This window comes from Eubalaena glacialis, chromosome 3 (assembly GCF_028564815.1).
Source record: "Eubalaena glacialis isolate mEubGla1 chromosome 3, mEubGla1.1.hap2.+ XY, whole genome shotgun sequence".
In the NCBI taxonomy this organism is placed as follows: domain Eukaryota; kingdom Metazoa; phylum Chordata; class Mammalia; order Artiodactyla; family Balaenidae; genus Eubalaena; species Eubalaena glacialis.
This window is the reverse complement of record NC_083718.1, coordinates 61,816,984-61,844,881: the sequence shown is the minus strand read 5'-3', so window position 1 is coordinate 61,844,881 and position 27,898 is coordinate 61,816,984. Positions and strand designations below refer to the sequence as shown.

Here is a 27,898-nt window from a genome sequence, read left to right as displayed (position 1 = left end):
TGAATAATGATTTGCATCCAAATACTTGTCTCCTAAGATTTTTCAAATTGTGCTTTCAAGGACCCCTGCCTGTATTTCCGGGCGTAGGGGTGGAATGGGATAAGGGGGAAGGTAAGAGGGGAGACCAAGTGAGCTTTGTTCCCAATTTCATCAATGAATTTATTCAAATAAAATGTTTCACTAAACAAAAACATTTAAAACACCATTATCATGTGTTGAGAACTTATAGTTGTTTCTGCAATTTTTTTTTTTTTTACTTTATTTTTCTGGCTGTGTTGGGTCTTCGTTGCTGCGCGCGGGCTTTCTCTAGTTGCGCGAGCAGGGGCTACTCTTTGCTGCAGTGCGTGGGCTTCTCATTGCGGTGGCTTCTCGTTGTGGAGCACAGGCTCTAGGCGCGCGGGCTTCAGTAGTTACGGCACATGGGCCCTAGAGCACATGGGCTTCAGTAGTTGCGGTGTGCAGGCTCAGTAGTTGCGGTGTGCGGGCTCTAGGGCACGCAGGCTTCAGTAGTTGTGACTCGCAGGCTCTAGAGTGCAGGCTCAGTAGTTGTGGTGCATGGGCTTAGTTGCTCCGTGGCATGTGGGATCTTCCAGGACTAGGAATCAAACCCGTGTCCCCTGCTTGGCAGGCGGATTCTTAACCACTGCGCCACCAGGGAAGTCCCCTGTTTCTGCAGTTTTTGTGGCAAATTCCTAAATTTCAAACATTTATTAATACCACACGAAATTAATATCTATGCCTAAATAATCAGCAGAAGGATCTAATGCAACTTAACCGATGAACATTTGCCTCCAATAGTGTATTTGCTAATTTCAGTGTAAAGTGTGATGCAACCGAAAATTCTCGAGTATTCCCCAAACAAAAAGCTTCTCCTGTTGAGTTTCAGCTGTTGTTTATCTTAATTAACTTTTGCTCCAACCCTACTTAGAAATTTCTTCTTTACACAGCACGATCATATAAACATAGCCTTTCTTCTAGTATAAAGTAATTCCCTCATCAGTTTTTTTAAAAGAAAAACTAAACTATTTCAGGATATAAATTATGTATTTAAGATAATACAATTTCATTTTTTTTTAAACATAATTTAACCTAGTTATAAGCAAATAGTAAATAATCAAGCACTCCTTGACATTTCTTCCCTTCCAAATCATAGGATGAATCCCTTGGTGTTATTAGTTGTCTTCATAATCTATCTTAGAATTCTCCTAAAGTCAGATTCTCAAAGCCAAGTTCCCGTGGAGAGCATCATCTTTGGGCCTCTGTATATAATTACTATCTGTGTAATGACTCAGAATCCACCTATGCCCTACCCATAGAAAATCTCTCAATTAGCTCCCTACCCACTTCCTCCTTCAACTCTGTTGGGTTATGGACTATCCTTTTATCTGAACTGAGTTCCTCTTTATCAGCAAATCTGCTTTCAGTTAATCTACTCTTGCATTAGGATGAGGTCTCACATTATATCATTTCAAGTATTGATATTTGAACTTGGTTAAGAAACTGAAGTTTTCTGGGGTGCATGCATGTCATCGTTTTTACTTTTTCATTTCAGTACACAGTCATTTTTATGTAACTTTGTTAATAGGATAACAGAAGTTCTTAATAAGATGTGTCCTAGTTATTACCTCTATTTGTAATGACTTGGTGGAGGCAGTAGATTTATAAATGGCTTGTTATTGAGGGTGAATGATCATCTATACCAGTAGATAAAATTAGTTATTGACAGTACTGTTTATTTTAATCATTTCTATAAATTATAATTTCAGGCTTAGTCAGGGTGATCTTTTTTTTTTTAATAACTGGGTAGCTAGATTTTATCAATTTTTGTTTCTTTTATACAGATGTTTCAGCAGTATCCAAGGATGGCCTATCCTCCTCTACATGGTCCCATGAGGTTTCCACCTTCTTTAACTGAAACAAACAAGTAAGACTATTAAATGATTAAAGTTTGCAGGGTATATGTATACTTGTTAAGATTTTCTGGAGGTTGAGTGGATTATGGGGATTTATTACTCTGTCCTCAAGGTACATTTGCCATTAACAAGTAATTGGCTAACTTTTGTAAGACAGAACAAAAAAAATACTTTATTCTTCTAAAACTTTAAATCAGTTGACATAAAATTCTGAAAACTGAAAATTGTGGCCCCAAAAATGGATGGCACTTGTTTACTCCTTCTTCCTTCCATGATGTTGATAACCCCCATTCTCTTTTTTTTTGCTTAGTGTATTTTGAGATTAGTATTAGTCTTAGCCATATCATCTTTTAACATATATTTGTTTTATTTTAAATGTTTGAAAACTTTGCTATTAAATATCTGCATAAGAAATATAATTATGTATTGTCTTAAATTTCTGTGTTAATTTTATAATCTCTTCATACATGTCAGGTGCAAAATATTTTGTATATCACGGTATAGAAAACTAATGTTGAATTGAAATGAACTAAATTCCAATCTTTTAATATTTTCCTAATTTAGTATCATTAAAACTTAGTATCCTTTTCTTTCATAACCTGTCACTGGTTAGAGGCCTTCGAGGAAGAGGCCCACCTCCTTCATGGGCCTCTGAGCCTGAACGCCCCTCCATCCTTAGTGCGTCAGAACTGAAGGAGCTTGATAAATTTGATAACCTAGATGCTGAAGCTGATGAAGGTTGGGCAGGTAAGAGGCAAGATTAATTAAGCACTTTTAGTTTTTAGATGCTTTGAAACAGTCAATCTGAGTTCTCCTTAATTTAATAGGTGCTCAGATGGAAGTAGATTATACAGAACAGCTGAATTTCAGTGATGATGATGAGCAGGGAAGTAGTAGTCCTAAAGAAAACAGCAGGTAAGTTGTGATATCTCTTACTAATAATAGTATGAATTTGTTGATGTAACATGAGCCATTTACGCAGAGAGGTTTCATTAATAGGTATTTGTTCCCCGCTTATAGAATTTCTACATTCTACTCCAAGGATTTTTACTGAGTGGGAAGGCGATTAATGAGCCAAATTTTAAAAGTACAGATAATCAAGGAATTAAGAGTTTGATGTTTCTAAAGAAAATACCTATTTTTAAAAAGAAGCTATTTAGATGCTTGTCATCTAATTGGAGATATGTTGAGAAACAGTATTCGGGACCATTTAAAACTTGTTACTTACTTGACCTGATCCATATTTATAAAATCAGAGAAAAATTACTTGGGTTACAACAGCTGCTTCAAGTCTTTGATTTTTTAAACTTAGCAAGGAGCAATAAGGTCTTGGAAAATAGGAGCTTTTTCTCTTTTTTTCTGGAATATAGGGGCATCAGAGTCAGGAATATACGGGTTATGTAACATAAAAATTGGGCTCTTAAGATAAACAGGAGTTTGCATGCACATATTGGTATAATTTTTCAGCCATAGTGTTGTAATACACTGCTGTTTCATGATCAGTTGTGAGATGCCTACTAAAATACTGTAGTTTGATTTCTCTTTTTCATTAAATCAGAACAAATTAGAATACATTAATTAATTAATTATCTGGAATATTACTCAGTTGTGTTCAGATGAGAGTTTTGGGTGGGGGTAATAGAAAATGATGGAATCATATTGTGTGTCAAGTGTGAGTGTCCATATTTGATAAGTACTATATCGCATCTTGTATCTTGTGGTGATAATCTGGCCAAGCCCAGGCCCCACCACATTATAGATATATAGCATATATTTCTTGAATGAATAAATTAGCACTGCTAGGTTACAACACCATCTCATTCCTTGATACATTTTCCCCCTGAAATTGTATGGAAATAATGTCTTTTTTACGTTGAGAAAATGCATTTACTTATGGTACATTCTGTCCACTCTATTTTTTATTTCACCTGGATTTTGATTCTTCAGTGAGGATCAAGGTTCAAAAGCCTCTGAAAACACTGAAAACCGAAAAGAAGCAGATGAAGTTTTCAACACTAAGTCATCTTCTCAGATACCTGCCCATCCATCAGTAGCAAAAGGTCCCTATGGGAAAGGACCTCCACTTAATCAGGTTGGTTGGACTCATGGAGATTCTTGTCACTGCAGACAAGTGACAAGGATGAATTAATCTCATAATCATAGAGTTAGTTGGAAAAAGACTTAGGAAATGGGAACTACATATTTTTTCTTAAATAGCTCTAGACCTAAACCATAATTTTATTGCATACTAACAGGAATTATCAATACAGTAGCTAAAATTATCAAGTAGAAACTAAAGTTTCACTCTTCCTTCTTATAGCAGCTTGGGCATGTCAGAGTGGAGGGATAAATTGTTTTTCCAAACTAACATAACTGAAGTGCTTTATAGTTTACTGAATGCTTCGTAAATCCTAGTTAGTATTCACGTGTGAAATTGTATGTTATCTGAGTAGGGAAATCACACTAGGGAGTAGAGAAATCTATGTAGTCTGAGCCATTTTGAAGAATGTTGTTAAAAAGGGGGAAGTATGTGGGCAACAGATACACTTGATCCTACCTCTAAGATGTAGCAAGAACTGCACTGCAAAGTGAGAATTTAACAGGGCTATCTTCCAGAGAGCCTACTTAAGTAATTCATAGTATACTCAGCATGTATTTGTTGAATTCATACAAAACGGATGGAGGAATCGGTGCCTTCAGGGAGGTAAAAGTAAGTAGCTAACAGTGCCGTGATAGGGTGCACATAGTTCTTAGAAAATTCTATGTAAAACATTTCACAAAAGACTTGATACTTGAAGCTGGAATTAGCCAGTAAACAAAGGGAAGAGGGTGATTCCAAGCAGTGGGAACATGTTCAGGGTAGAGAAGTATAGGAAAGCATGGCCTAATCAAGAAGTCCCCAGCAGTTTGACATGGGAGAGGAGTAAGAGAGCTATGTAAGAACTAGTAGTTGTTAAGTCTTGTATGCTATACAAGAGGTTTGAATTTTATTCTTAAGGCATTGGTTAGCCATTGGAAAATAAATTTGTGAATTCTGGAAAAGAAGGATTTTTAAAGTAATTTTAAAATAAAATCTGTGTTTTGTGTGACTTTTAACTTACTGGCGTAATGGGGAATGATAAAAAATAGAAAAATATAGACCATATCTTGATGTTTTGATTTGCGTACGTGTGTGTGGCACTGATATGTATAATAACAAGTGAATAGTCTATATATATCTGGTTCCAATGTTTTAGATGTTTCTTTTCCTTATATAAATTTGAAAGGTTTAGTTTGCCATTAGAAAAACAATTGGGCTTACGTAAATAATAATTTGAAATTAGAGGCATACTTCTTCACAGCCAGATTACCTGGGATAGAATTCTAGAATTTGTACACTAAGATTCTACTCTTAACAAAGTTAATTGGGGATTGTAACCTTAATTAAAATGGCTGAGTGATTGTATAGAACATAAAGTTATTTTGTAGAGACTGATGTACTTTTATTTAAAAAGAGAAAAGGATAAAGATGTTTTACTTTTTGCAGTCTTTTGGTCTCACTGAAAAACATTGCAGTCAGAAATATTTCAAGTAGATATTTTTTATCTTACTTTGTAAAAATCCTTTTCTTTATAATAGGAACGTGGACCATCTTCACACTTGCCACCACCTCCAAAGTTGCTTGCACAGCAGGTAAATTTTAACTAAATGCTTGTTAATGGTCTGTATGTATTATTTGCCCTGTTTGTTTTACTGGAAACGTCCTCTGTGTGTTTCTTATTTATAATGTTTATGAAACAGTTGTTGACTTCACATTGTAGCTCCTGCACGTCTTCCTCTTTGGCCTGTCCTTCTTCCTCCTCAGCTGATGAGCATGCTCCTGATTTTTCCAAGAAAGTAAGAAGCAGCTCTTCTTCCCATCTGAGCGCCCTTCCTGGTCTGACTCGTTTCCTGTTGCCCTTGCTCCTGAGGATGACCCTTCTACTTGTTCTCTGGATCCCATCTTCTATCGGTTACCAGTAATATTCTCTTTCATCTTTAAAAAAAAGTTTTAAACACCAACCCTTCTTTAACTCCCACTACACTCCATTTCCCCACAGTTTCCTACCTATATCTCTGTTCCCCTTCATGGCCAAATTGTTCTAGTGAGCTGTTTACACTTACTGGCTTCACTTTCTCTCTCATTAATCCTCTCCAGTTACACTTTCATCTCCCCACTATACCTTTGAAACTGTTATTATCAGGGTTAGTAATGACTGCTCCATCTTGCCAAATACAGTTCTCTTGTATTCATTTACTTAATCTCCGCAGCAGTTGACATAGTTAACCTCTTCATCCCTCCATCCTTCTTAAAACTTTTTAAAAACTTGCTTTTGAGACATCATACTGTTTTGTTCTCTTTCTTAAATTTATATTCCTTCTGTTGGAGGGCTCAGGGCTGTGTTCTCATTTCTTTTTCTAACTATATTCTTTCCCTGGGGGATCATCTGATGGCACTCAGTAAGTATCTCGAGCCCTTAAAGCTCTATCCTGACTTCGAAAGTCTTGTATTCAGCAATCGGCTCAGCATTTCCACTTGGATCTCTGGTAGATATCTGACAGTTAATAGTGCAAACCATAAAAACCCTCACCCACACTTAGGCAGTTCGGCTACTGTCTTCCCGTCTTCCCTATCTTAGATAATGACATTGCTGAGGTTAAAACATGGAAGTCACTCTTAAATCTTTCTTCTCTTTTACCTTACATCCAACCTAATCTATCAGCAAATTGTCACCTCTACCTTTAGAATATATTCCTATACTGAGTACTTGCTGCCACCAGATACATTTCATTTGGACTTAACAGGTCGTCTTGTTTTCCTGTCTTGCTGCCTGCTCACCCACTACCTCCATCCCAAATTCTCCTATAGCAGATATAACTTTATGTATATATTTATATATCTTATATTACATGTATATGCTTTACATATATATACACACACACACATACATACATACACTAGGTCAGTTATTCCTTGCTCAGGTTCTTTTCATGGTCTTTAAAGTTTGTCTCCTTTTCTGATTTCATCTACTTTTCTCCCTCTCTGTTCTTGCCACACAAGCTTTATTGCTCTCGTTTTAATTTTACCCTCAAGACATTTTATTTGCTGTTGCCTCTAACCAGAAGACTCTTTCTAAGGTTCTTGCTGTGATTGAGTTCTTTGCTCAGATACTAACAATGCACAGGCCTTCGCTGATCACTCTACAATGATAGTGCACATACCATAACCATCACCGTTATCTCCATCAGTCATTTTCCTTTTAACCACTCAATGCTCTTTGTAACATTTCTATACACATAGAAGCTAAAACTAAGACATCTAGCAGAAAATGTAGAAGAAAGTCTTTATGAACTTGGGCCAACAAAAATGTCTTAGATAAGACAAAAAATGCAAGAATTAGAAAGAAAAAAGAAATCGATCAGTTGGACTTTGAAAAACATCTGTAAGGCAAAGAAAAGATATCACAGGAAAAAATATTAATACATCTGACAAAGAACTTGTATGGGGGGGGTGTGTATTTAAAAGCCCTTACAAGTCAATAATAAGACAAAAAGTCCAACAAAATGATTTGAACATTCACTTCATAAAATAAGGTATACAAATGTCCAATAAGCACATGAAAAGATGTTCAATATCTTTAGTCAGCAGGAAAATGGAAAGTAAAACCACATTGAAATTTTGTTACACATCCAGAATTTAAAAGGCTGATGACACCAAATATTGGGGAGGATGCAGAGCAGGTGACACCCTCATATATTGCTGGTGGAGCTGTAAAACCTTGTAATCACTTTGGAAAACAGTTTGGCAGTTTCTTATAAAGTGAAACACATAGTTACTATATGACTTGACAGTTCCACTCTTAGGTATTCATCTAAGAGGAATGAAAACATACATTTACACAAAGACTTAGGCATGAATGACCATAGCTGTCTTATTTCTAGTTAAAAAAAACTAGAAGCAATCCGTATGTCCATCCACAGATGAAACAATATGCCTGTGATGCCATACTATGCAGCAATAGAATGGAGTAAACTACTGCTACACACAGTGACCTCAGAACCATTACCCTGAACACAAGAAGCCAGATACAAAACAGAATATAACTTGATGTATCCATTTTTGTGAAATTTTAGGAAAGGCAGATCTACTCTATACTGCCAGAAGTAGATTGCTGGTTGCTTGAGGTCAGGGATGCAGGCAGAGGACTGATGAAAATGCTCTATATGTTGATTGGGGCAGTAGTTACCTAAGTTTATCATTTGTCCAAACTCACCAAACTGTACAGTTAAATATATATATATCACATTTTATGTAAATTATACTTCAATGAAGTTGCTTTTTAAAAAATGCTTACTCTGTGAGTTTACAGTGTAAATTAGGTGTGTTTATATAATTACTTTGCTTTTGCAGCTTGTCTTTCAAGCTCTAGATGAAGTAACTAAATACCAGAGAGATTAAACAGTTTGCCTAAGACAGCACTGTTAGTAAATGGTAGAGTCTGGATTCATGGTTTGTTTGGGTTTTTTGTTTTTAGTATTCAGTCCAGTGTTTTCACCATATCTTTATTTTCTCTTTTGTAGGGATTCTGACTAATTATATGGCTTTTAAGGTTTCTTCGCCCTAATACTATTAAAAATCTTTTTTTTTCTTTTTTTTGGCTGTGTTGCTCAGCACGGGCTTCTCATTGCAGTGGCTTCTCTTGTTGCAGAGAACGGGCTCTAGGTGCGCAGGCTTCAGTAGTTACAGCACATGGGCTCAGTAGTTGTGGCACACGGGCCCTAGAGCACGCGCGCTTCAGTAGTTGCGGTGTGTGGGCTCATAGTTGCGGTGTGTGGGCTCTAGAGCGCAAGCTCAGTAGCTGTGGCACATGGGCTTAGTTGCTCTACGGCATGTGGGACCTTCCCGGACCAGGGATCAAACCCGTGTCCCCTGCATTGGCAGGCGGATTCTTAGCTGCTGCGCCACCACAGAAGTCCCGAAAATCAATATTTTTAAAACAAATTTTTTAGTTCCTTGATGTTGCAGCTCTTCATGTGCTTTTTTTCATCCTGCTTGTCTTTGCAAAGTTGCTGGCATTTTTAGGCTTTGTAGTAATTGTTTTAGAACGTGTTAATTGAAAATTAAATCATTAAAACTCAGCCTCTCAGGTCATCCTCCCATTCTCCACCATGGGATCTAGATACACCTTTCTGGATCTTTCAGTTTAAAGATAGAATTCTCTCTACCCAAGCTGCTTTTTAGGAATTTTCTCTCCTTTGGCATGTCAGCAGCAGCAGCAATGTCTCCATGTCCTTCACTTAGCATCTTTGACTGTGTGCTCTTTCCTTGTAACTGTATCTCAGTCTTCTCAGGGCTCATGTGGTGCCATGTTGCATCTTTATGGACTTCTTTTCTCCCTCTTTAGGCATTCCATCTCTGGAAGTTCCTGCTAAAGCACTCACATTCTAAATTTCCTTTGTCTCTAAATTTAGATTTTGAAATTCGTGTTGTGACAACTTCTAATTTTATTCAACAAATACTGAGTGAGCAATAATGTCTGGCACAGTAAATAGGTACACGCTCAGTAAATATTAGATGACTGGATTAATTATTCTCGAAAATTAACTAGATTTACTATTTTCCCCACATTGTTACTTGTTTGCAGTTTAATGTGTATGTTTTTCAGGAAAATTTCTGACACACTGGAGAATTTTGCTCCTGCTCCGTGTCTATGATATATCCTTTGTTGTCATACTCATCTGATAATTTATCTTAATGTTTCAGCATCCTCCTCCAGACCGACAGGCAGTACCTGGAAGACCAGGCTCTTTCCCCGCTAAGCAGCAGGTCCCAGATGAAGATGAAATATGGAAGCAAAGAAGAAGACAACAGTCAGAACTTTCTGCAGCAGTGGAACGTGCTCGTAAACGGCGTGAAGAGGAAGAGCGAAGAATGGAAGAGCAAAGGAAAGCAGCATGTGCAGAGAAACTTAAACGATTAGATGAAAAGCTTGGCATCGTGGACAAACAACCCTCTCCAGAGGAAGTTAGAGAAAGGGAGCGAGAAAAAGAACGAGAAAAGGAACGGGAACGTGAGAAAGAACTTGAAAAAGAACAAGAACGGGAGCGAGAGAAGGAGCGGGAAAAAGAAAGGGAAAGGCAACAGGAGAAGGAAAAAGAACTGGAGCGAGAGCAGGAAAAACAGAGAGAAATGGAGAAGGAAAGAAAGCAAGAAAAAGAGAAAGAACTAGAACGGCAGCAAGAAAAGGAAAAAGAACTGCAGAAGATGAAAGAACAGGAAAAGGAATGTGAGTTGGAGAAGAAAGAAAGGGAGAAAGTGGAGGAAAAAATTGAACACAAAGAACCTACTTTAGAGCCTATGGTAGAAAAACCAGAAAGTGAAAACAGCTGTAACAAAGGTATAATAGTCTTGTTTGTCTTTATATAAGCTTTACAAAAGGCTTCATATTACATGTGGATATTGGATGTTTTTGTATTTTTAAAATACGTAATCCAAATAAAAGTGATTAGTGTTTTTTGGATAAGTTTGAATTTTATTGGATACTTTAAAATGTGTTTTTTTCCTGTAATTTTTCTTAATTATGATAAAATACATGTAACATAAAGTTTAGCATCTTAACCATTTTTAGGGGTACAGTTCAGTGGTATTGAAAACATTCATAATGAACCATCACTACCATCCATCTCCAGAACTCTTTTCATCTTCTTAAATTGAAATTCTATATCCATTAAACAGTAGCTCTCCCCAGTCCCTCCCTGGATGGTGATTCTACTTTCTTTCTGTGTGAGTTTGACTATTCTCAGTACCTCATGTAAGTGGAATCATACAGTATTTGGCTTTTTGTAACTGGCTTTTTTTGCTTAGCATAATGTCCTTAGGTTTCATCCATTGTAGCATATTACAGAATTTCCTTCCTTTTTAAGGCTACTAATCATCATATAAGTAAACACACACACCACATTTTGCTTACCCAACCTGTTGATGGACACTTGGGTTGATTCCGTGTTTTACCTATTTTAAATAACACTCATGGGACTGTGAGTGTACATATATCTCTTTGAGACCCTGCCTGCTTTCATTTATTTTGAGCATAGGCATACCTCAGAGATGTTGCAGGTTGGGTACCACACCACTGCAACAAAGCAGATATGGCAATAAAGCAAGTCACATGAATTTTTTGGTTTCCCAGTGCATATAAAAGTTATGTTTACACTATTCTGTAGACTATTAAGTGTGCAGTAGCATTCTGTCTAAAAATATATATATACTGTATGTACATACCTTAACTTAAAAATACTTTATTGCTAAAAATGCTAACCATCAATGAGCCTTCACTGAGCCATGATCTTTTTGCTGTGGGGGTGAGGGAGGGTCTTGCCTCAGTGTTGATGGCTGCTGACTGATCAGGGTGGTGGCTGCTGAAGGTGGGGGTGCTGTGGCAATGTCTTAAAATAAGACAACAGTGAAGTCTGCTGCATCGATTGAATCTTCCTTTCACAAATGATTTCTTTGTAACATCAGTGCTGTTTGATAGCATTTATCCACAGTAGATCTTCTTTCAAAATTGGAGTCAATCCTCTCAAACCCTGCCAATGCTTCACCAACTAAGTTTATGTAATAATGTTCTAAATCCTTGGTTGTCATTTCAACAGGCTTCACAGCATCTTCACTAGGAGTAGATTCCATCTCAAGAAACCACTTTCTTTGCTCATCTATTGGAAGCAGCTCCTTATCCATTCAAGTTTTATTGTAATATTGCAGCAATTCGGTCATATCTCAGGCTCCACTTCTAATTCTAGTTCTCTTGTTGTTTCCACCACATCTGCAGTTACTTCCTCCACTGCAGTGTTGAATCCCTCAAAATTATCCATTACTAAGTTGAATAAAAGTGGCAAAAGGAGGCACCCTTTTCTTGTTCCTGATCCTACAAAAAAAGCTTTGTCTGTCAACATTGAGTGTGGTATTAGCTGTGGGTTTCTCCTAAGTGGATTTTATTATGTTGAGGTAGTTTCCTTCTGTTCCTAGTTCGAGTATTTTTATCACAAAAATGTGTTGAATTTTGTCAAATCCTTTTCTGTATTAATTGTGATGATCATGTGTTATTTTCCCTTCATTCTGTTAATGTGTAATATATAGATCGATTTTTGTATGTTAAACCATCCTTGCATCCCAGGAATATATCCCACTTGGTAAACGGTGTATAACACTTTCAGTATACTGCTAAATTCTGTTTTCTAGTATTTTGTCGAGAATTTTTGCATCAGTGTTCATAAGAGATATTTGTCTGTAGTTTTCTTGTAGTGTTCTTGTTTGGCTTTGGTATCAAGGTGATGCTGGCCTTGTAAATGAGTTAGGAAGTGTTCCCTCCTCTTCAATTTTTTGGAAAAGTTTGAGAAGAATTGATGTTAGTTGTTTAAATGTTTGGTGGAATTCGCCAGTGAAGCCATCAGGTCCAGGGCTTTTCTTTGTCGTGAGATTTTTGATTACCAAGTCAGTCTCCTTACTAGTTAAAAGTCTATTCACATTTTCTATTTCTTTGTGACTTAGTCTTGGTAGATTTTTTGTTTTTAGGAATTTGTACATTTCATCTAGGTTATCCAGTTTGTTGGTGTACAGTTGTCCATAATTCTCTCATAATCCTTTTTATTTCTGTAGAATTGGTAGTATTGTCCCCATTTTCATTTCTAATTTTAGTAATTTGAGTCTTCTTTTTTCTTTAGTTCACCCCTCCACCCCAGCTAAAGATTTGTCAATTTCGTTGATCTTGTCAAAGAACCAACTTTTGTTTTCATTGATTTTTCTCTATTTTTCTATTCTCTATTTTCTTGATCTCTGCTGTGATTTTTATTTCCTTCTAGTAACCTTGGGTTTAGTTTGTTCTTCTTATTCTCATTCCTTAAGTCGTAACTCTAGGTTATTGATTTGAGAGGTTTCCTGTTTTTTAATGTAAGCATTTATAGCTATAAATTTCCCTCTTTGCTTTGCTTTTGCTGCATCCCATAAGTTTTGGTATGTTGTGCTTTTGTTTTCATTCATCTCATAGGTATTTTCCAGTTTCCCTTGCACTTTCTTTTTTGATCTTTTGGCTGTTAAAGAGTGTATTGCTTAATTTCCACAGATTTGTGAATTTTCCAGGTTTACTTCTGGTGATTTCTAACTTCATTCCATTGTGGTTAGAGAAAATATTTTATATGATATCTATCTTTTTAACTCTTTTGAGAGTTAATTTGTGGCCTAACGTGATCTGTCCTGGAAATGTCCCTTGAGAAAAATGTGTATGCTGTTTTTGGGTAGAGTGTTCTGTATATGTCTGTTGGATCTAGTTGGTTTATTAAGTTCTCTTTTTCCTTATTTATCTTCTGTGTGGCTATTTTAGCCATTATTGGGATTGGAATGTTGAAGCCTTTATTATTTTATATATATAAATTTGTTTGTTTGTTTAATTTTGGTTGTGTTGGGTCTTCGTTGCTGCGCGCGGGCTTTCTCTAGTTGCAGTGAGCTTGCGGGTACTCTTCATTGTGGTGCGCAGGCTTCACTGTGATGGCTTCTCTTGTTGCGGAGCACAGGCTCTAGGCACATGGGCTCAGTAGTTGTGGCTTGCGGGCTCTAGAGCGCAGGCTCAGTAGTTGTGGCACATGGGCTTAGTTGCTCTGCAGCATGCGGGATCTTCCTGGACCAGGGCTCGAAGCTGTGTCCCCTGCACTGGCAGGTGGATTCTTAACCACTGAACCACCAGGGAAGACTGAAGCCTCTAACTATTAATGTGCAACTATCTATCCCCTTAATTCTGTCAGTATTTTGCTTCATACGTTTTGGTGGTCTGTTACTAGGTGTATAAATGTTTTATAATTGTTGTATCTTGCAGTATTGAACCTTTTATTAGTATTTAATGACTTTCTTTATCTCTTGTAAAACTTCTTTGATTTAAGGTCAATTTTGTCGCATGTTAGTGTAGCCACCCTGCTCTCTTTTGGTTACTATTTCCATGGAATATCTTTGTCCATCTTTTCATTTTCAATTTATTTATATATTTGGATCTAAAGTGAGTTTATTGTAGATACCATATAGTTAGATGACCTTTAATTCTATTTTGTCTGCAAAATTGTATTAGCTTCATAGTTAAGAGATGCTGATTCTTCTACTCTTTTCTGATTCCAAGACATTTAACTACTAAATAAAATCTCTTTTGTTCACATGTGTTAATACCTCTAAAACTTAAGTTGAATAGAGGTTAATGGGAATTTTGGATTGTCATAATTAAATGACTGTACTCAGTTCATAATTTCATATATGTTTTTTTACCAGTGTGAATAGAAAAGCTTCCGTAGGTCATTTATATGCTTACCAGACAGTAATTCTGCTTTTTGAAAAAAGCCTTCACTGGACTTCCCTGGCAGTCCAGTGGTTAAGACTCTGCGCTTCTACCTCAGGGGGCGTGGGTTCAACCCCTGATTGGGGAACTAAGATCCTGCAAGCCGCACAGCGCTGCCAAAAAAAACCCAAAGCCAAAGCCTATAATCAGCTTTTTTGTTCTTTCCCAACTTGGCTTATAAACTCTAATTAATAAAACTTTGCTCCAAACTTGCTGTAAAATTCAGTCTTAGTGAATAGCTTGAGTTAACAGTGATTTAAAATAGAAATAGTTTTATTTCAGTATATTTTCTGTTACGGAAATACTGAAATTTTTTTTACCTCAAAACCCATGCTCTTTCTATAAGACCCTGCTGCTTGAAGTTATAAAGCTGTTTAAAGTTTTGCTTTAAGTTTTTATCTATATTCTGGGTTACCTTCAAACTTGGTCCTTAATGTAACTATAAAAAGAGTAAGTGTTTTATCTCAATTTTTTTAAAAAATAAGATACAGCCCATGTGGATTATTTGTTTAGTTACCAGATTTCACAAATTTTTATATTAAGCAGTCTGGAGATAATTTGATATTGGTAACGGGCTTTTATTATATATCTTAAGCACTTTGCTCAAAACACTCAAAAAAGGTAAAGTAAAATTTCTCACCACAGAAATGAAAAACATTTGTATACTTTAAAATTGATGAATTCTGAAAGAGAACAACCTTAGGGAATCTCATTCACAGTTAATGAGAAAGGACCATGGATTAGAAATAAGGAAATTCTTTTTTTTTTTTTTTTTTTTTTTTTTAGGAAATTCATTTTAGTCCTAGTTCTGCCAGTGAATACATGTATTGACCCTGATTAATTAATTTAACCATCAGCAGCCACTATATATACATAATTAATTATGGTTTTGTTTTTAATAATCATTGTTTAGTGACACTTTTATTTTCATTCACATTTTATATGTCCTCTGATGGCAGTTTAATTTTAGCTGGGTTTATCAATGAGATGTACCCATTTCATTTTTAAATGTTGCACCTACTTGGCTCTCTTTCCCCTCTAATATTTTATTTTCTTTAACATTTTTAATATTGAATGTAATACAGACAAAATGTGATTTGTGATTCTTTACTGCATCGTTTTACCATTGGCATTACATTAGCTTTCCCATTAAAATCCACCCCTAATTCTCTGAGAAAAGAATTTATAATATACATGGCTTTGTAGTTGTGACAAATGGCATTCTCTAGAATGTATATGGCTCTGGTTTTCTTTGGGATGAGAACTTTTTTTGTGTGGGGGGATGTGTATGGTTCTTCTCGTGTACCATAATTGATACCCTTTACATAAAATAATGATTTTAAACTCTGATGACAACAGAGTGATCACCATCTATCTTCAAGTATATCACAGAATAATGATTTATATATTTGAAGATAGCTGGTGATCACTCTGTTGTCATCAGACTTAGATTCATTAGTTTTCTTTATAGATAACATCCCCTGATCAAAAAAATTTTTAAGTAAACCAGTATGTTCTATTTTAAGTATTTATAGGCCATTTGTGTTTTCACCTAAGTCCTAGAGAACCCCAAGTAAATGTTGACAGTAGTGTTAATATTTAGTGAAACAGTGCAAAATAGGTAGTATTTGAAATGGTTTATTATCACAAAATATCAAATACAGACATTTGTATGGTAAAGCATTTGGGCATGTGATTTCTGTCTCAAGAATCCAGCTTTGAGAAAGTCTAGGGTTTTGTTAATCTAATGTTACCTCATTGATGGTTACCAATATTAAAATACAAAAGTGTTTTAGAGTAAGGATGCTTTCTTCCTCGTTAACTTTTTAAATATATCAATCTAATTATTTCACTCCAGTACAAACAACATGTATTTGTCAAGTGTCGTTGATGAGTATAATTATCTTTCACCTTTTCTTTGGGCAGAGGATGACCCAGTTTTCAGTAGACAAGATAGCAATCGCAGTGAAAAGGAGACCACACAAGCAGCACATGAAACAGAACCAGAATCAGGGTCTCAGCCTCGGCCTGCTATATTATCTGGCTATTTTAAACAGTTTCAGAAGTCTTTACCACCACGATTCCAGCGGCAGCAGGTAACAATAAAAACATTTTATCCTGTATGTGTGATTAAAAAGGTTTATTGTTCAGTAGTATAAGAAATAATTTGACATAAAACTCAAAATACACAAAGCATACAAATTTTCCCTGAAAAATTTCCCCCTTTTAAATTAGTAAAAGTTTGTTGATAAGGGCTTTACTGTGAAACTTCTATGTCATTCCTTTTTTCCCTCTGCCTCATTTATAGAAACCATCTTCCTTTCTAGGAAGTGGTTTCTGCAGTATAATTAATGAGTGATTAGTTGCTTAAGTCAAGTGTAAGGCAAAATGTCATAACTCATTCTTTGTTCTTTTGTCTTGCCACCTCTCACTGTCAAATGTGTTTGGAGTTCTTTTCCCTCAAGGTTTCACAAAGCCTATTTTCTGATTGATTATATTAATTTATCGCATGGAGCTAAAGTCTCAGATGTGGGGTCCTGCTTTTTTTTAGGAACAGATGAAACAGCAGCAGTGGCAGCAGCAGCAGCAGCAAGGTGTACTTCCACAAACGGTTCCTTCACAGCCATCCAGTGGTGCTGTCCCTCCACCACCACACAGACCTCTTTACCAGCCCATGCAGCCTCACCCTCAGCATTTGGCTTCTATGGGTTTTGATCCAAGGTGGCTCATGATGCAGTCATACATGGATCCGCGAATGATATCAGGTAGACCTGCTATGGATATTCCGCCCATTCATCCTGGTAAGTTTAAGTTGGCATTGTCTCATGGCTCACTTGCAGTTTTGCAAGTTCAAAGTTTTTCATTTTCCCCGCGTTTTTAGTCTTAATTCCTTTGAGAGTTATAATCTAGTAAGAACTTAAATAGGACTTTTTAGTCATAAAATTATGTGTCTTCTCTCAGCATAGAGTAGTTAAATGCCAGATACTGTACCAACAGTGTGGTAAGACCAAAGAGAAAATATATTTTCTCTCTTGCAAATACTATTTTAAAATTTTCAGATGGAAAATTACTATCTTAGTTATAATATCTGTTATTCACTACATTGTTTTTATTCCTTCAGGTGTTTCAGCATTTGAATTTTGTCCATATATTATATATTACAGCTTTTCAATTTTCTCTATCATTTGCCAGCCTAACACTTGGATTTCCTAATAGGTTAGCTAAAAACAAATAAAATAGCAGTCTTTATCAGAATAAATCCAGATAATCCAGTACCAAGACAGTGTAGAGGAAAATTTAGAGGTGACAAAAATATGATCAAGAATCACATCTTTATTTTAAAATTTACACTGAAAATTTTAAATTTAAGAGGCATAATTTATAGCATATTGATCAACTAAACTAGATTAATGGGATTTTCTATAGAAAATGTTTTTCTGAAAATTTATCACTTGGTGTAATTCTCATAATGTTTAACATGCGTAGAGTCACGGTGCTTGTTATCTGATTTTTATAGGCATTATCTTTTCTTTCCTTTAAAGTAAAATAGGCTGTTCTTATGGTTTTGCTTGCTTTGCTTCCTCAATTTTTAAATCTATTTAACAACAACAATAAAAATCTCATTCACAGAAAAACTCAATATAATTTTCACTGATTATTTTTTTGAATTAATCAGTTTTACTTGCCAAAAGTGTTTCTTTGGTTTAAATATAGACTGTCCAAATAGTAATTAAGTAATAACGTAGATTCTACGTCTGTAATGATTTTGTTTCCTTCGTTCTCCTACCCCCACCCCCCAATCTTTTTCTGATCTTTCGTATAGGAATGATTCCTCCTAAGCCATTAATGAGAAGAGACCAGATGGAAGGGTCACCGAGCAGCTCTGAGTCATTTGAGCATATAGCTCGCTCTGCAAGAGATCATGCAATTTCCCTCTCTGAGCCTCGTATGATGTGGGGATCAGATCCCTATCCTCATACTGAGCCTCAGCAGGCCACCACTCCCAAGGCAACAGAAGAACCTGAGGATGTAAGGTAATTATTAAAATTATTAGTAGACCAATAGAATATTGTGGGGAAACGAAAACTGTGTAGTCTCTCTGAAGATCTTTCTGATTTAGGACTGAGCCACCGATCTGATTTTCTCCCATTTAGTATGCCTTATTTCATTCTAGGACGTATTTTCCTTTTTCTGGCATTTCTGTATTGATTAGGGCATTTTGTAACGTAGTTCTGTACACTTAGTTAAATGCTGAAATTTAGTGGTAGATGTTAAAATTGGCAAGATTCTGCTGTTGATTAGGCACTTGACATGTAATGTGGCTAAAGTGTGGATGTAGTTCTTCCACTAACGAGAAATATGGTAGACATTTAATTCTAAGGCTGAGTTAAGGACAAACACTAATTTACAGAGTTACTTTGAAGTATCAGACAATTGGTGATCTCTAACAGTTTATAACCATGAAGTTAGAACTTCTGCCCTTTTAAGGAGTATATGTTGTGGTGTTTTAAAATTCTGATTCAGTGGGAAAGATGGACCTACTCTAGTGTACTCTCGTTATAAGTGGAAATTACTAGTTTCGGTGGATTAAAAATTCACATCAGCATGTTCTAAACTTCCTCTTAAGGAATGAGCTTCATTTGTTTTTAATTGTGGGGGTAGAAACATAACATAGCTACCCTCCTATCAAAATTTTAAGTGTGTAGTATAAGCATAATGTTGTACAACAGATCTCTACAACTTTTTAATCTTGCACAACTGAAATTTTTTACCCATTTAATCATACTCATTTCCGCCTTCCTCCTAATCCCTGGCAATCACACCTTCTGTGTGGATGAGTTTGATTACATTATATAGTATATATAAGTGGGATCATGCAGCATTTGTCCTTCTGTGACTGGTTTATTTCACTTAGTGTAATGTCCTCATCCATGACATAGCATATAGCAGGATTTTCTTTCTTTTTTTAATACTAAACAACATTCTATTGTATGCATTTACCACATTTTCTTAAGCCATTCATCTGTCAGTAGGCATTTAGGTTGTTTCTATCTGTTGGCTATTATGAATAATGTTGCACTAAACTTTTTATAGAGACATAAAGCTCTTTATGATTAGGATCCATTTTTTCTTTCTAAATTAGAGGGGTTATTTTGCTGTACATGTACCTGTGAGAAAGATTTTTGCCTTGATGGCTGTTATTTCTTTGAATTCTCCTTATCATAGGCCTGAAGCCCCATTGGATCAGGAACACATAACTGCTGCTTATCCAGTAGAACATAGTCAGTTAGAGGCTCATCCAAAAGCAGACTTTGTCAGAGAATCAAGTGAGACAGAAGTACAGAAGTTTTTAAGCAGATCGGTGGAAGACATTAGACCTCATCATACTGACACAAATAATCAGCCTGCTTGTTTTGATGTACCTGATCAAAAGACTGTATCCACTCAAGAAGAGCGAATTTCAGCTGGAGAAAGTCAGCCTGCCCGGAAAAGAAGTGTTTCCCATGGATCTAACCATACTCAAAAATCAGAGGAGCAGAGAAATGAGCCATCTGCAAGCATTCCTAAAGTAACTAGCAGATGCATTGATTCAAAAGAACCAGCAGAAAGACCAGAGGAAAAACCAAAAAAAGAGGGCTTTATACGATCTTCTGAAGGACCAAAACCTGAAAAACTGTATAAATCTAAATCGGAAACTCGTTGGGGCCCAAGGCCTAGCTCCAGCAGAAGAGAAGAAGGTAATGATAGGCCTGTGAGAAGATCAGGTCCTATTAAAAAACCTATACTTAGAGATATGAAAGAAGAACGAGAGCAAAGGAAGGAGAAAGAAGGAGAAAAGGGAGAAAAGGTCACCGAAAAAATGGCAAAACCTGAAAAGACAGAAAAGAAAGAACCTCTTCCTCCACCCCCACCACCTGTGGCACCACTTCAGCCACAGTCGGTTCCACTGCCACCTCAACCAGAACCAGAGAAATTTCCTTCAGTAGAAACTTCACCTTCAACTTTGGTGCAAAAGCCACCTCAAGATACCGAGAAGCCTTTGGAACCTGTAAGTAGTGTTGAGGTAGAGCCTGCAGCTAAAACTGTAAACCAGCAAACTGTCACAGTACCAACAGTCAAGGAAGAAAAGCAACCTGAGAAAATCATCAGCAAAGACCTTGTTACAGAGAGGTCTCGACCAGATTTAAGACCAACAGCTAAGAAAGAATCAACTTTACCCCCTAGGACCTATTGGAAAGAAGCTAGAGATAGAGATTGGTTTCCAGATCAAGGATACAGAGGTCGAGGCCGAGGTGAATATTACTCCAGAGGGCGAAGCTATAGAGGCTCTTATGGAGGGCGTGGCCGGGGTGGTAGAGGGCACACTCGAGACTATCCTCAGTATAGAGACAATAAGCCACGAGCAGAGCATGTGCCCCCAGGACCCCTCAGACAACGAGAAGAAAGTGAAACACGAAGTGAGAGCTCTGATTTTGAAGTAGTTCCCAAAAGAAGAAGACAGCGAGGTTCAGAGACTGACACAGACAGTGAAATTCATGAAAGTGCAAGTGACAAGGATAGTTTAAGCAAAGGTAAACTTCCCAAAAGAGAGGAACGGTCTGAAAACAAAAAACCTATAAAGCCTCCATCTTCTTTCAAGCCTGAAAATCATGTCCGAATAGATAGTAGACCTCTAGAAAAACCTTTTGTAAGGGATGATGATAAATCTAAACCAGGCTTCCTTCCTAAAGGAGAGCCTACAAGGCGAGGCAGAGGGGGAACATTCAGACGTGGTGGAAGGGATCCTGGAGGTCGCCCATCACGCCCTTCCACTTTACGAAGACCTGCTTATCGGGACAATCAGTGGAACCCAAGGCAGGCAGAAGCTCCTAAACCAGATGATGGAGAGCCACCAAGAAGACATGAGCAGTTTATTCCTATGCCAGCAGATAAACGGCCTCCAAAATTTGAGCGAAAATTTGACCCAGCTAGAGAGAGGCCCCGAAGGCAGCGTCCTACCCGACCACCGAGGCAAGATAAACCTCCCCGATTTAGACGGCTAAGAGAGAGGGAGGCTGCTTCAAAAACCAATGAGGTGGCAGTACCCACAAATGGCACAGTTAGTAATGTGGTTCAAGAACCAGTTAATACTGCTGGGGATATTTCTGGGAATAAGACACCAGACTTATCTAATCAGAACTCTTCAGATCAGGCAAATGAAGAATGGGAAACAGCTTCTGAAAGCAGTGATTTCAATGAGAGGCGCGAAAGGGATGAAAAAAAAAATGCTGATTTGAATGCACAAGTGGTTGTAAAGGCCGGAGAGAATGTTTTACCTCCAAAAAGGGAAATAGCAAAGAGAAGTTTTTCTAGTCAGAGACCTGGCATAGATCGCCAGAATCGGCGTGGCAACAATGGTCCACCCAAATCCGGAAGGAATTTCTCAGGTCCTAGGAATGAAAGGAGAAGTGGCCCACCATCAAAAAGTGGAAAACGAGGGTGAGTATTTTGTGTTAGATAGAATTACTTTTGCACCTTCTCTTTTTTTTTTTTGGCCGCCATGCGGCTTGTGGGATCTTAGTTCCCTGACCAGGGATTGAACCTGGGCCCTCGGCAGTGAAAGCACAGAGTCCTAACCACTGGACCACTAGGGAATTCCCTACTTTTGCACCTTTAGAGAAGCTAAAAGTATACTTCTTGGTTGAACTGTGCAAAGGAGCTAGTCTATAGAGGACCAAGACATTCTTCTCCTAGAATTTTTTTTCTATTCTAAAAGTGTAAGGGTGCTTGAGAAAGAGGTTAGTGTGTCTCAGAAGTCTTTGCCTGTTTTTACGTTACATTTCCCAAAAGAGTCCTGTTAGGAATTTGTAGGTTTGGGGAAATCTACACACCTAGGGCAGGACCTATACAGTGTCTTGCATTTGGTAAATCATCTTACTGATGATGAGCAGCCTGCCTTTCTTTCTTGGTTTCTCTTTGGAAAACTGGTGCTCACAGGTGTCCTCTGGGACTTAATATGTTGTAACAGTATACAGTCACTCTGTACTGGTTTCTAGAGAGTGAATGTTGAAACTTAAGGATAAATAATATTCCTCACTCAAGTTGCAAACCTACAATAAATGATCCAGCTTAGAGAGAGGCCTAGAAAGCAAAGTCCTGCCCAACCACCAAGGCCACCAGTAACATAAATACCATGTCATTGGTGGTGTTTTTAAAAGAATTTTTCTCAACTATGCTAAACTTGGTCTGTTTTTTTAAATATTAAAATGTTGGTTATAGTAAATTATTATTATTATTATTATTTTTAGTATTAGAAAACATTATAAAGTAGCGTTAGTCCTAGTTTTAAATCTAGGCTCTGGTATTTACTAGTGGTATAAACTCTGCTTCCTCACCAGTAAAAGGGGGAGAAAGTAATAGTACTTATAAAAATGTGTGAAGATTTAGTGACATGATATTTGTGAAACACTTAATGTAACACCTGGTATATAGTAAGCAACTATTAATGGCCTGCCCGTTTTTTTTTTTTTTTAAACCAATTCCCAGATTTGCAGCCTGAGCTGGTAAGAAATTTATTCAGGCAAAGTATCTTAATCTGCATTGGTTAGTTACTTACACTTAGCATTTCAGCATTTCAGGTTACTATACCAGTCAGTGAAAATATTTTTGCTTTCTGATAATTTAGAAAAAGTTCCAGGGAAATAATACTACCAGTTGTGTTTGAGTACCTGCTTTACACAGAATTTAAACCTCCCTTTAAAAGTCAAAAGAATAGGATAACATATAAGTTACAATAACAACGTATCAATAGTTGTTGACTGTAACCAAACTATTAGAATTTCAAGTAATAATACTCAAAGGAAAAATTGATCTGATTTGTGTGCACTGTAGATCTCAACTACTTAGCAAGACTTGTGCTATGTAGATGGTAACAACTTTGAACCTGCAGAAATAGCAGTTACTGGCTGTAGTGAAATGAATGTTTTGCAAGAGTCCCATTTAGAAGAAATGAATTCATTCTTCACCTGTTCGAGGTCATGCTTTTTGTCAGGCTCTTTCTAAGCTTTTATCTTGAGTAATACTATAGGCTGAGCTGAAAATGAATTGGTAAGGCCATTTTTCATGGTGTATTTTCATGAAGTTTTTATAAAATGAACCCAAGAAAAGAATCTGTTAGGTAAAAAAAAAACCCTGTAGAAATACCTTTGGTTTTGTGAAGTGAATCGTTTCCATATTAAAACTGGTTTTTAAAATGTTTACATGTATATAAATCTGATTGAACTTTTTAAAAAAAAAACATACTTGTAGTGTAAGCATAGAATTCTTTAAAAAAAAATTTTTCATATGCTGCCCTCTTGTGGAGAAGATCCACTAGTGAATACTTTGGACTAGCTTGGGTCACAGAAATTTTCTGCTATAAACAATGTTGATAGCTCATTTATAACATGATAGACACAGAAAGAATAGACACGATGAGAACCTTCAGAGGATAATTAGAATTCTAGAATTTAATTGCTGGAAAGAATCCTAAGGAGCTTGTCTTATCTCCTTTACTGGGAAGCTCCGTCTTAGTGAAGTTGTACCCAACAAAAGTCACTAAAGCTTGTTGGTTTTAGAGTTAGGGTCTTCTATCCCACTGTTATTTCTTCTTAGATTGAACTTTAGAAACTGCCACTAAGAGCATTTTTCTTTTGTTCGGATATGTAGAGGTAGTAATAAAATCTCAAATTATTACTTTGTAGGCCATTTGATGACCAGTCGGCAGGCACAGCTGGTGCCGATCCTGTCAATGGCAGCTCTGCACACCACCAGGAAGGAGCACCTAATGGTACAGGACAAAAGAACTCCAAAGATTCCACTGGGAAAAAAAGAGAAGAGCCCAAACCAGGCCCTAAAAAACCGAAAGAGAAAGTGGATGCACTATCACAGTTTGATCTCAACAACTATGCAAGTGCGTCTCAGGTCCCTTTTATATATCTATCTGTTTATCTGTTTGTTACATTTAAATAGATACTGTAAATAAAGAAGTCATCAAACAAGAAAGAGTTGGACTTCAAGGTAGAGATAGAGACTGGTTATGAATCACCAACTGATATACCTTTAACTGAAATAACACCAGCTTTTAGCATAGCCTTGAGTGCTTGATAAAATTCTTGTTAAAGATAATCCACAGAGTTTCACTGTTCTTCTTTAAAAAAAAAAAAAAGGAGGAAATTAACCACCCTACCTTGCTAAACAGGTGTGGGGAAGCACAGAAAACCAAATGTGAAGATGCTTAGTTATATCTGTACGTATTCTGTGTCTGAAAGGAAAGAAATGTTAACCTCAGTGAGTTATGACCTTGATAAAATTGGCATCTAAGATACGATAAATAGAGAATAAATAATAGGATGGGAGGTACTGTTGCTATGGATAAATGCTTTCAGAAAGCCATGGAGTGATAGGATATCAAATATGAAGGATAACACAGCAAGAAGGAAATATTCGATGAAGAAGTTAATAAGGAATCTCTATGAGTAGACACTTATATTGATACATGTAAAAATGTGCTATTTGCCATTCATTCAGATGAGACTTAAGCTGGAAATACTGAATAAGATTGAGAGATTTACTAAGTTAAGACCAGATAGTAGTAATGGGAAACTTTGGTTAGGTACTGTTGTTATTCCAGTATTTAAGATGTAGATGAGAGTTTTCTTTCATCTAGTTAATACTTATTTATACATACTAAATTTGATTTGGGCCCAGGACTTTGGCATTATTATTTCTAGACCAGTGGTTCTCAAAGCGTGGTCCTCAGACCATCAACATCACCTGGAAATTTGTGAGAAATACAGAATCTTGGGCCCTACCCCAGACCTGCTGGATCAGAAACTCTTGGAGTGTGAAGCAATCTGTGTTTTAACCAGTTCTCCAGGTGATTCCGATGCACGCAAACTTTTGAGAGCTAATTCTAGACTACCATTTTAGGATTCACGTGGGAAAGAAAGAAACTTATCTTAATTGCGCATTTTAAGAATTTTGAGAACTGTGGTTCTTAACAGGGATGGTTCTGCATTTGGCAATCTCTGGAGACATTTTTGGTGTCAAAACTGGTGGCTGGATGCTGCTGACATCTTAGTGGGTGTAAGCCAGGAATGCTGCTAAACATCCTACAGTGCACAGGACAGCTAGCTCAAAATGTTAATACTGCTAAAGTTGGAAAGTTCTGATTTAGAGAGAGTGATTAAAGTAAATCCATAGGAAGCTTGGATGCTAATCTTACTGTGGTCCATGAGAAGAGATTAACATCCATCTAAACACCACATTTGGACAATGACAAGTGAAGATTACACAAGTCCACAAAACATGGCAGATTTCTCAAATATTTGTTTACTAGTTTCTCTTTTTCCAAACAACTGCTGGAGTAGAAATTTTGCAAAGTATTATATTATTGGATTAAGACAATATAAAAAGGTAAGAAGTCAATAATTTCTGAATTGATAATGGAAATTGAGCTATTAGTTTTAACTTGTTGAAGTTAATTTTAAGAGTCGTCTTCAGGTTCTTTTCCTAAAAATGTTCTATAATTTCCTAAAAATGGTCTTCCTAATAATGTCCCGTTAGCCCAAAATGTTGTTACAAAGCACCAGGCAAGAACAGGGTGTTGAGAACAAAGTATTGTTCACATGTCCGTAAATGCTTCATGTAATTGAGTGAACTATTCAAAAGGTTTCTAACGAAGCTCTTAGGCAAGAAAATTAAAATAATGAGTGATGGCATGACTATGAAGATGAGCTTTAAACACACACTTTTTAGTTTAAGTGAAAAACCGAGACGAATTTAGAATTATGAAGAGGTCTCTTCACAAGTCTGAAATACTGGAGTGCATGACATCCTTAGAAATGTTGGACTGAAACCTTGCATTGAGATGAGCATATGCTCCATTTTACACAGTTAATTTCTTTTTTTTTCTTTTGACATCTTTATTGGAGTATAATTGCTTTACAGTGTTGTGTTATACAGTTAATTTCTTAAAGGATTTAGAACACAAGTAGAAGTGTCATAGATAAATCAGAATCAATTGGTTTTTTCCTTTGAAATTAAATTTTTATTAGAAAAACAATAACAGTAATAGGTTTATAAAGAGTGAAAGCCAGTCTTAGTATTTATTTTTTGTTTCCTTGTCAGTGTTTCTATAAATGCAAATTTTTAGCTATTTAAAAAGAACTGTTTTCCAGTAGATTCCCTATGATCCACTCCATGGTCATATTCTCTTGCCAGCCCCCGCAAATTATCACCAAATTCTGAATTGTATATGTATAATTCCCAAGCAAATATCTATTTTTATTATGTGTTTCCCGATCAGAACATATTTATATTTGCAAAATTAAAATAATTTATTTGAATTGCCTCACCCTTTTCTTATATTTATTGTGCAAACATTATACCTACAACCCAAAATCACATCACCTGGATTATTTTTATTTTTCTTCTAAGTATTAGTTAATGGATCTAAATTTCTTATACTCACTGGAATATAGAATAATTTAACAAGATAGCTGGAATAATTGTTAGTTAGACAATGAGTTGAAAGTATTATCTTGAATTATTCTTCCACTGGGTTATTATGATGTATGTACATCTATGCCACTTTACATTCACATGGAACTTTAACATGTATTTCATGTTTTTAACAGCTCCACATTATAGACAATAGTCTACGTAAACTAGAGGCGTTAAGAATCATAAGACCAGCTTAGTTGTTCAACACCGCATTGTTAGCACATCAGCCTCTCAGAGCTTATTACATCCTTTGTAAAGGGAAAACAATAGTAATACCCACCTCTTAGAATGGTTAGATGCAAATGAGATAAAGTACTATGTAGATCTTTACAGCACAGCACACATCTTGAGGCTGGGAGAGGTAGAGGTTAAGTGATTTGACTATGATAAGACAATTTTGATTTTTCTTTTACAAAACAAGGCATTACCACTACATTGTTTAAGAAAAAAAGATGTATAATATATCATTCAAAGTAGATAGTCTCAGGACTTTTATTTTTAACCTTGTTTACAAAATCTTTTCATATATCTATGAAATCTTTGCAAATTTTGCTGCTAAATGGCCATTTTATGGGAAATGGGTTATATACTATGAGTTATAAGAACTAGATCTTTGCCATGTCTTTTATTTTTTAATCACTACTGGACTAAACATTTCTATTTATCTTTTCAATTGAAAAAAAATATCATTTTAAATCTTTTTGTATATCTGTAGGTGTTGTTATAATTGATGACCATCCTGAAGTAACAGTAGTTGAAGACCCCCAGTCAAATTTGAATGATGATGGTTTTACTGAAGTTGTATCCAAAAAACAACAGAAACGTTTACAGGATGAAGAACGCCGAAAGAAGGAAGAACAAATCATACAGGTTTAGCGTTTCAATTTGTTGCTAGTTATTTAGATTGTTGCTCAAAATATATTAGGAAATGGTCAAGGTTTCTATCCACCTATAAAGTCAAGGCTGCATTTTATTATTCAAGTGTTGAGAATGACCTGATTTTTCACAACTTTAAACTGTTTTTAACCAGAATGAGGTAAATTTTAAGTAGAATGTAATCACTAGCTC

At 36.3% G+C, this 27,898-nt stretch overlaps 1 protein-coding gene across 13 annotated transcripts in view; it reads left to right on the top strand.

Moving 5' to 3' along the window:
- PRRC2C (proline rich coiled-coil 2C) overlaps window positions 1-27,898 on the top strand; it is a 98,145-nt gene that overhangs the window by 38,743 nt on the left and 31,504 nt on the right. For all 13 annotated transcript variants that reach the window (XM_061183103.1, XM_061183113.1, XM_061183107.1 and 10 more), the window contains exons 7-18: window positions 1,842-1,924; window positions 2,527-2,660; window positions 2,741-2,828; window positions 3,861-4,005; window positions 5,532-5,585; window positions 9,697-10,330; window positions 16,232-16,401; window positions 16,857-17,106; window positions 18,129-18,339; window positions 19,532-21,784; window positions 24,028-24,236; window positions 27,546-27,700. In XM_061183103.1, coding sequence (XP_061039086.1) covers window positions 1,842-1,924; window positions 2,527-2,660; window positions 2,741-2,828; window positions 3,861-4,005; window positions 5,532-5,585; window positions 9,697-10,330; window positions 16,232-16,401; window positions 16,857-17,106; window positions 18,129-18,339; window positions 19,532-21,784; window positions 24,028-24,236; window positions 27,546-27,700 — 4,386 coding nt within the window. The remainder of the gene's footprint in view (window positions 1-1,841; window positions 1,925-2,526; window positions 2,661-2,740; window positions 2,829-3,860; window positions 4,006-5,531; window positions 5,586-9,696; window positions 10,331-16,231; window positions 16,402-16,856; window positions 17,107-18,128; window positions 18,340-19,531; window positions 21,785-24,027; window positions 24,237-27,545; window positions 27,701-27,898) is intronic.